Raw genomic sequence first — 10,461 nt, 5'->3', positions numbered from 1 at the left:
TCTACCAAGCAACATAAAATTTGTTTAATTTGTTTAAAAGACATTTTATAGGTGGTGATAAAGAAGAGACTTTAACAATAAAATAATTTAGGTTTTAAGAGCATATTTTTAATGGTGAAATATACGGGTAAAATTGTATGTGGTTACTACATTATATGTTGCTTTGATGAATTCTTTGCATGTAAAATATTTTGTAATAAGTTGTGAAACGTTTTTGAAATTTGACAGTAATAATATTTTTAATGATATGTATTTGGCAAAAGTTTTGGTAGGGGTATAATTTAGCTTTAGATTATTGTAATAATTGTTATAAAATATTAAAAATATAAATAAGTGTATGAAGGTAATTACAAATATGATTTTGGTGGGGTATAATTTAGTTTTAGATTATTGTAATAATTGTTATTATATATAAAAAATATAAATAAATGTATGAAGGTAAATACAAATATGATTTTTTCTCTAACTAAAATTATTTATATATTTACTTCAAGAAATAAAATTTCTTTTATATTTTAAAAAATTGTTTAGAATTTAAGTTTTATTCTCTTCAACGATTTCAAAATTGTTATATATAAAAAGATTGTTTTAACGTTTTGGTGCTATAGGCTTTAACAACTTCTATTTGCAATTTGTTTAACATTTATTTCATAACTAGATAAGGGCCTGCATATGTAGGGGCAAGAAGGATGGATAACAATATCCCAAAAACAATCTTCGATCTGAGCAGCTATGGACTCGGTCGGAGAATTTCACAAGGGAGAAATCCATGGGAAACCATATCTCCTATACCAAAACGTTATAAAGCCACAGATACACATCCCACTCTCCTCCGAGAAAAACCCATTACCAATCAAATACGAAAGAGACTTCATGGAACAAGCAGTCATTGATTCCGGCGACAACCTCCCTCATCCACCTCTCTTTATATGCCCTTTACTACGATTCAAACTAACAGTAAGTATCGAGACTGATTTATGGGATGAAGATGAAGATGAAGATGTCGGTCCAAGACCTGATATTATGAAGCTCAAGATTTCCCATCTCCTTGGTGACAATTTGATGTATTTTTATGAGAATCATGACATATTTCCCTCTGTTTTGGTGCAACAACAAGGAAGCTGATCATCAAGGGAAGGATTGCGAGATTTGCGGATCCCTAAAGGTCGGCACAGACTACTATTAAAGGTTTTAGTAGCAACGTGTTTTGTTTTTGTTCTTAAACTACTCCCTAATCGCAATTTTCAACTCATCAAAGCCAATACAATCAATCTTCGACCCTATCAAGTCTCATGCATACTCTCACTCATGTGATTATATCAAATTTTAAAAAAAATATATTTTGTTCTTAATTCAAGTTGTGAATATTTTAACAATCTAACAAACATTTTGACGCAGATTTGAAATGATTTCCATGAACTCCTCTAATAGTCTTCTACCGCCGCTTCAAAGTAGTGAGGCTGCCCGTTTCTTCTCTGAAAGGCTGAGTCGACACATCCGATAAAGCTGGGAGCCTAGAAACACTTCCTTTCCCTTTTCTCGCATTTGGACCGATCACTTCGATCATGTATCTCCACCCATCAATCGGTCTTCTTCTACTGAATATGTGTTGCTTTATAAAACTCGCTATCTGCATGCAAATCAATCAGAAATTTCAAGAACATAATGAAGAAATCTAGAAGAGAAAGTCTCAAGCTTTTGAATCGTTTCTATTGGAAGAGATCAGACTTGATGTATAGACGACCAGCAATGGGATCTCATTTGTATGAAGTTTTTGGGTGGTTGTACCTGAAATTTGCAAAAGGCAGTCCGACGATCAAATTCTTGGAGAAGTATGTCTTCTTCTCTTTGTGACATTTCCCAGAGATTTCCATCTTGTTCCTTTGCTGTTGATTCCCAACCATCAGGCTTGTTCTTCATTTCAGATCCACTCGAAACCTCCAATTTGTCAAAATCATGGTCTACCGAGTCGAAAATCCTGAATGTTTTTAACCATCAAACGATCAAACTCACCAACAACAAGTCAACCGATCGTCCAAACACCATCTAATATATTAAACATAACAAAGCATCCCAAGATAATTGAAACACCAAGATATCCCTATAGCAAAACCTCTCTAACCGTTTGATATGAATCTTAAATAAACATACTTGAGAGAGATTGTACACAAGCAAAATCACAAAACCTGTTCAGGGATTCAGTTAAATCACAGAGCTTCAACCCTAAGCAAGCATGTACTTCACTCAAATCATCCTCCGAGCAATTTCTATATGCTCAATCTCAAACAAAACCATTTCAAGTATTAGCTAAACCACAGCCCTAGAGTGAAGTGAAATTAACACAATACTGATCGAACAAAACCCTAAATCGAAATTAAAATTGAAATTAGGGGAAAAATCAGAAATCATTACTCAGAGCAACTATCAAGAAGCCGATCAATATCATCAGCTCCACCACCAGATCCAGAATCACCCAGTTTGGCTTCTTCCAATTTCTCAATCTCCTTAACCCACGAAAGAAGCATGAACTCTTTGCTTCTTCAACCTATAATCCTTCTTCATCGTCTCCAAACTATAAAGCGATGATGATGATGATGATTCTCCTCCATCATCATCAATCTTCACTTCTCTCTTCTCCGCTTTACCACTCTTCTTCCCTCTCCTCTTGTTCCAATGCTCATTCATATCCTCCACGAACGCCTTCGCTTCCACATCGGTTTCTTCCATCTTCGCCGTCGAATCGAAGTTCACGTCTTTCTCCCATGGAGCTCGGCTCTTGTCCGTGAGATCATCTGGTAGCCAAGCTGATTCCCATGCGTCGTTCCATTTGTCTTCATCGTTTCGAGGTTTCGTTGACATCAGATTGACGAGAGTCGACGGGAGATTCGAACTGGGATGCGAATAAATCGGATTTTTGGCTGTACTTCTTGCGATCAATCCTACTACACGATGAAGAGACTTCATCTTCTTCTTCCTCAGTTACGAAAATGGAAGAAGAGGATCAATGGCGTTTCGATTAGTAATTGAATTCAATAAACCCCCGGCGAAAGATTTAAGAGGAAATGGGCCTTCACATTATAGGCCCAATTTGATAGTTGGGCTTTCTTACAAAACATCGCAACTTCCATGCCCTGAGATGAGACAAAAATGGAAGAGGTGAAAAGAGATTGACAGAGAAAAACCTCTTCTTGGATGGACTTTATTTTCTCAACAAAAAGTAAATGATTTGTTCGGGTAAGTGACAAGTTATATAATGCGCAGTAATGAAGTTTTGGAAAGTGGCAGGCAAAACAAAAATGGCTTGAGGGGAAATTACTAGATAGCCTGATAATCTTAAACAAACAAACAAACAAAATAAAACAAAAAGGCCCAAATGAGATTCAAGAGCGTGACCATCTTTCCATTTTACTGCGCATAATCCTCCTTTTCTTGTTAGCCTTGTTCTTTGAAGCTAGCTTGAGTTTCCTCTTTGCGTTTCTCTCAGGGTTTATTACCGCCATTAGCTTCTCCTCTCGCTTCCTCTTCTCCCTCTTGGCTTCCAAACACTTTTTGATTTCGCTGTAGACTTGCACAAACATTTGGTTACCTAGGCTCTCGTCTCTTATACTGTCTCTAACCTCTTCCGCTAGCTGTCTCAACTCAGCTGAGAAGACTTTCCCTGTGAACCCTTGGCAAACTTTGTACAGCGGCATCAGAATTCTGAAGGCATATAGGCGACACTCTTCTTGATTCAACTTTGATGCAAATTCTTTATACACGCTCAACACAATTCTCGTATGAATCAAGTCCATATCAAGAGCAAGCTTCCCCATTCTTTTGAGCAAACTTCCAATCAATACCTTTCTTACATCATCTTGGCTTCTCTCTCTGCCTGTTGATGAAGTAAGAGCCAGGAAAGTAGACCTTACTTTCCCTGAATCAAATAGTACAAAGGCTTCGAGGAACTCCCCTTGCTCATTCTTGTCAAGACTGGACCAGTACTCATGATCTGATTCACCAATCCTAGAATGAAGACCAGAGACCGCAAAACCAATATTCTGTGTGACAATATCTTCTTCAGTAGCATCATTGTTTTGGTTGCCTTCTTCTTCTGCAATGGCATCATTTTTTTTGTTGACTCTGCTGCGGGCCATCTTCACCTTTAACTGGAAGCAAAGAGAAGCCGCTACCATGAAAAGGCTACTTGGGTTACCAAGAAGAGAATGATCAGCTACGGTTTTCGGAGACTCGGCTAATTTCTTAAAATAATAATTCAGGAGCCGGCAGGTTATAACTTGCAACCATTCGTGTGGGTGCAACAACAACTTAAACACCCATTTCCATACATCCTGAAGAAACAAGAAAAAAAAAGAAAAAACTTATGTTATTTCATAGCAAAAAGATCAACCATCAAAAGGAAATATTGCAATGATTAACGAGACAACAACTTCTCAGAACTAGATTTTGTTGACAACATTACCTCTAAATGTTTTTCAAAACATAAATCAGGAAACTGCTTGAGCATCTTCTCTATCATAACAAGAGTGTAGTATGCTTCCTTCCAGAAAGGAATGCTGCCTTCCTCCACAGTGTTTTGTATCTGTACAGCAGATTCCAAAATCGGTATAGCCTCCTGCAACAATATACTGTGGATATGCTCCGAAAATGCACCCTTCCTGACTTCAATGAAAAACCCCAGTACCTGCACACCCATCCAACAAATGAATCAGAGAGTTTATACTTCCTACTGATCTGATATATAACTATTTTCAATCAGAACATGCGCGGCCCTCAGAGCAATTTACCTGTGCTGCTTTAGCCTGTGTGTTCTCCTGCTTATACCAACCCAGACATAGCTCAAGACAGGAATTATAATTACTAATGCGACCTATCAGAGATTTTATCAAATCACAGATCTTGGACAGCGATATTTTAGCATCATCAGTTGCCAAGCGACGAGTAAGCTCAACAAACAAGATTTGAGACTGCTGGTCAAGAACTGACTGCTTGCCGAGTTTAGGTTGTGAGAATTTCTTGATAAGATCTTCAAGAACCTCAAGAACTACTGTTCTTCCAGTCGAATGTTCATAGCTGGTGGAAGAAAAATACAGTTAATATTTGAAACAAAATAAGAGGCCATATTTCCACAAAGCTTAGTGCACATACATACCTCAGATTTTTCAGCAGAAAGTTAAAATGTCCTTCTAAACATTTCTTAGAAAGTGTATAATTGACCAAAAACTCTTGCAGTAACTCTTTGCACTTCTTGCAGACTGATTCATCCTCATGGGTGATCATCAACTTTGAAACCTGATCCGCAACATCATATATCTGCGGAACTTTCCTTTTCACAATGGCCACGAGAAGTGAAAGAGAAGCATTCAATGAATCCACAAATGGATCCGATTCCAGATCAATAAACATAGGGAGCTGAATCAGCATATTCAACTCCCCAGATGAGAAAGTGAAATTTTCAAGAAGAGCTTTTAAAAGCTTTTTGCCTGACTGCACAAGAGGACTACTGGAACTCACTGCACACTCAGCAATGATGGTTAACACTTGGGTTTTCACTTTACCTGCTTCAGACTTGAGGGAGGGCAAAGGTAACCTTATCAATGCAGTGAAACAACTAACAGATGACGATACAACATCTTCATACTTAGAGCTCAAGCACCCAACAAGTAGTTTGACAAATGGATCCAACTTCGACACCAGCTCTTCACTAGTATTGCTGGGTTGGATTTTCTTCAGTCTGTTGTGCAATAAGTCCAGAGCAAACACGGTTATGAGATGTGGACATGACTTGCCACCAGAAGTCTCTTGCAAATGTCTCGATTTCCTTTTATTTTTGGACGGTAGAGAAGACGCCTGATCTCCAAGGCAACTCCTGTTGTTAATACCATCATCAACACGGTGGTATATAAAACATAAAAGATCTCCTTGATCAACAGATGGATTGCCTTCAATACCAAACGCAATATGCTTTAACATATCCTCCAGTTTTGATTTTAAATTTGAAGTCAAAGGCCTCTACAGCTGTCTAGTTACCAGAGAAAGGAGCTTCAGTGCATGGCTTCTGAACGTTACATTTTCAGCAATCAATTTCAGAGTATCAAGTGACTTGCGTGTCTTCGTTTCTTTCTTTGTCTTCAATGAATATTCTCTATGTTCATCAACATCTCCAAGGATATCAGCTTCCACCACATCAAGGAGATTTTCCAAACAATGATCCAACATCCAACCCGTAGGGTTTGGCAGGCACTCCGATAAGATGAAATAGACAGTGTATCCGAGCACATGCACCTCAGATCCTTTTGACAATAATGAAACTAGTTTTTTAAGGAAAAGTTGCAAGTACGACTCCAGCCCAAGTTCCTTCAAACAATCAGCCAGAACCTTTCTGGCTTCATCACGTGTGCGGACCTCCCGATTCCTCAAAAATTTGGAAATTCGATAAACTAGAGAATCAAGATTTGAGTCCGTTATCTCTTTGGGGAGCAGCTTTTGAACCTTCACCGCAGCTACACAGCTCCTCAGAGTAACACTATCAGATTCGGAATCCATCAGCTTCTGTATCTTGGGGAACAAGGTTTTCTCGAGGCAAGTCCTGACCTCCTGTTCGTAACCATCTTTTGCAAAATGAAATTTGTCCAAAATCGAGCAGACGAGATTCACCAAACGCTTTCTCTTCTTCTCCTCCGTATGCTTCTTCATCTCACGGAAACACCGATTCAGCAGAGCGTAGTACGAACACCAACTCATATGAGCAGACACGGAAGCAAGGGCTTCTGCGCATGCGTCATGGAGTTTTTGAACTTTTCCGTCTTGACCTTTTTTATCTTGTCCATCAAGCAATACGTTGAAAAACACTGAGACCAAAAGTTTTCTCACTACGCCCTGCAACCCAACAGCATTTGGTCATAAGTCCTTTGACACTACAAAAATAGAATTCAAAGAATCTAAGAGAGGCAAAGAGATCACCTCAGGCAGACCGCTATCTTTAATCTCCTTGGCGAAACGGTTAATCACCTTTGTTCTACGGTGTATCTACAAGACAATTTAAAAGAAATAAGAAGTCATTAATTATAAGGTTTCTATCATCTTTCATAAGCTATATATAAGCTGCAAAGATACAAAATGTGCAGGAGTCATTTTACCTGAATGCTAAAGACATTTTTAAAGAAATCAACGTCATCATTTTCAGAGCATAAAGGTCCGAATGCAGCAAGATTCCCTGAATCTGGAAGATTCGTCACCATTTTGCGTATCAAAAGAATCTCCTCCTGCAGCACAATAAATCGTTTCTAAAAATCTTTAATTAATGCAAAGAAGAGAGCCAAGGATATCCATCCTACAAAGCAGAATCCTGATAGTAAAAATACATCCATGCCTTAGACTTAGAAGGGTCACTCTACCTTTCCACTAGAAATCCCTCTGTTTAGTGCATCTCCAATATGTTTCAAAATAAACTTATTTATAATCCACAACACACGATCTCCTGTCCACCTTGCATGAACCTCTTTGCCATTTTCAGAGTGAGCTGAAGCCTCTTGGCAAAGTATGGAAGCTGAAAATTCAATAAAAATGCACAAGAGGTTGAATGCACAATCCTTTAAAGTAACTTCTGATGATGATATGTTGTATAAACTCTGTGAGAGAATGATCATTATGTGCTGCTCCAAGGATCTGTTAATGAAACTCGCATCAATCTTTGCATAAGCTTTAATTATTGTTTCATAGTCAAGGCCATCAACTTCCATGGGTGAGGTTGCGTTCATTTCGCTGACGCATTTCGCCTGTGGGATGATGACGCAACCAGTAGTTTGTTACAATCTCAAAACAAAACGAGAAGGAAATGACTCAGCTTCAATCAGAGATTTGTATACTTACCTTAAGAGTAAATGGGCCTTCACATTGTAGGCCCAATTAATATTTGGGCTTTTCTTTAAAAATATCACATTTTTTTTTCTTGTTTGCGTTGTTCTGATTGATGATGATATAACACTAACTTAGATGAAAAAAAACTAAATTAGCCAAAAAGAAAAAGAAAAAGAAGCGAAACGAAGAGTACGAAAAAATGTGTAACTTGTAAGCAAGAGATGGAGATATCTTAGAGGACACATCTAGAAAGACATAACATTTGCCCCGCCTTACCCCAACAAAAAAACAAAAGTGACGCTTTCTTTTTTTTTGGCCGTCATAAAAATGACAAAACACTTCAGAACCAACGTTGTAAAGTGAAGTGAATCTAAACGATTCGACCTGTAAAAAAAAACGGAAAGGTAAAGCAGAACAAAAATAGAAAAAGCAAGAACTATGAACAAAGAACCAAAAGATGGGTAGATTATTAGAAGAAGAAAAAAAAAACATATTTGATTAAAATCACATACAACATTGTTAATCAGATCTGGCAAACTCTAAAAAAGCTTTCAACTTTTAACGAACTTATTGTAACCTGTTTCAGTTTCTTTTTTCTTTTTCTTTTTTGGAATCCACTTTTTCTGGTCTCTAAACAATACAGGGATGATTGTATTCAAATCGAAAAATTTGTAAGGAAAGAAAATAAGGAAGAGGAAGAAAAAGAAGAAGAAGCATAAAGGTTGGAGCTTGGGGACCTTCAACGATGGAGTCTTTTTTGACTGACTTTGTGAGCTAACCCATCAACAAGAATCTGGAGGGAATTCAAATGGACAGTATTATAATTTGTATGTTGTTTCAGCAACCCATCACCGCGCAATTGTACACGAAGTTGGGTGAATGTTTCCTGTCAAGCAATGTCCAATGTGGTGGACCGCCTTCACTCGGTATCCAAGAATTCAGCTCTATGAACCCACCTCCCGAGTACTTCGGTCCACCTATAACGATCAACCGCTCTCCACAAGCTCTGAAAGCAAGTCCCCATCCGTTAACCGAGCCAGCTCTTTCAGGCAATCTTCCAATAGTGAACCATTTCTTAGTCTCCTTGTCATACTTCCTCACTTCCATATCAGCATGATCAGCAGCATACAATTGGTCATTTACAACAGCAACAAGAGGAGGTGCTTCTGCTGCTGGTGACATATCAGCTTGATCAGCACGGCTTCTTGGAGGCGACAAGTCAGGGACTTGCGTCCATTTCTTGGTCTCCAGATCATATTCTTCACCGCAGGTCAAGACTTTCGAATCAGCACCACCGATTCCTCCAATCACATAGAACTTCCCATCCATGAAAACTCCCGAACACATCTTCCTCGGTTTGTTCATCCTCGGAAGAGTTACCCAGGTCTGAAGCTCAGAATTATACAACTCCGCAAAATCAAGAATCTTTCCCTGGGAGTCACAACCACCAGCGAATATAGCAATCTCTCCAAGGCTCGCGGATCCAAACAAACACCTCGGAGAGTTCATCTTCATACCAGAAGACCAAGAATTAGTCAGAAGGCTGTATCTGTATATTACATGAGAAGAAAAATCATCTTTTCCTAAGACAAGCAGGTCTGTCCCAACGGCCAGAGACTCCTTATCGGTACACATGAAGGTAACACTGGAAGGCATTGTTGGCAACTGCATCCACTTTCTCTCGACAGGATCGAACGCAGCCCATTCCAAGAGCTGGCATGAGAAGTAAACCCAATGTTCAACAAACCCGTTTTGTCTCCTTAATTTATAAATCTCTCCAGTCTTCACCAAAGAACGGAAGTTCCGGTTCACAGAAGCAAATGAACCGTAATCAGACCTGGAGCAACGGATCAAACAGTCTATGGAGTTGTCCCGACCAATCTCATTGATAAGAGAATGCGAATCAGATGAATCACCACCGTTTTCATTAGAATCAGATTGCTCTTGCTCCTGCCTCGATGATGAGCCGTCACCATTCTCACAGCATCTGCTTGCTCTTCCCCACTCAACGAATAGTCAGAAGAATCGCTATCGTACTTAATCGAGAAACCCATTAACTTAAGTGATTTGGTGTGTCTAATCTCACCATCAACCTCCTCCAAAGCTCGTTTACCATTAACGAGCTTAGTCTCAGAGACAACATCATCATCATCCTCCTCTGGATACATGTAAGACTTAGCCCACTTGGATTCAGAAAGACGAGAGCTTGAGAAAACCCTTGAACTCAAACACGAATCTGGTGATCGATCTTCCAACATATCTTCCTAACAATTTTGCGCTTTAGATGATGATATGAAATCAGATCAATCCCGGAACCCGAATCAACAAGTCTTCAAATTTCGAATCCAAAACCATTCGTGATAGATTCAGATTGTAGAATTAAAACCAAATCACCTAATTCAAAAATCAGTTCAGCAAGAACAAATCAACACACACACACCCCCAAACACACGTAAAGTTCCCACCTTTACAAGATCCAGATCTCCAGATTCCAACCCAATTTCACACAAAAAGAGAGGGGAAGACAAGAAAAATCAAACCCGGAAACTCAAATCATCTTCTTCGATCCCCCGATCTGGTTCATGAATCCATCTGCTGAAGAAG

The 10,461-nt window shown here is 38.9% G+C and overlaps 1 protein-coding gene and 2 pseudogenes across 1 annotated transcript; all 3 read right to left on the bottom strand.

Moving 5' to 3' along the window:
- LOC104779620 lies at nt 1,250-3,004 on the bottom strand (annotated as a pseudogene).
- LOC104779619 (small subunit processome component 20 homolog) lies at nt 3,208-7,766 on the bottom strand. The gene is given in 7 exon segments (XM_019244031.1): nt 3,208-4,328; nt 4,460-4,681; nt 4,785-5,070; nt 5,150-6,876; nt 6,961-7,026; nt 7,137-7,262; nt 7,395-7,766. Coding segments are annotated over 7 exon segments (3,738 nt in total). The 5' UTR covers nt 7,758-7,766; the 3' UTR covers nt 3,208-3,380.
- The window catches only part of LOC104779618, a 2,819-nt pseudogene continuing 684 nt past the window's right edge, over nt 8,327-10,461 (bottom strand).

Source organism: Camelina sativa, chromosome 4, assembly GCF_000633955.1.
Source record: "Camelina sativa cultivar DH55 chromosome 4, Cs, whole genome shotgun sequence".
Lineage (NCBI taxonomy): Eukaryota > Viridiplantae > Streptophyta > Magnoliopsida > Brassicales > Brassicaceae > Camelina > Camelina sativa.
This window is presented reverse-complemented; position numbering and strand designations above follow the sequence as displayed.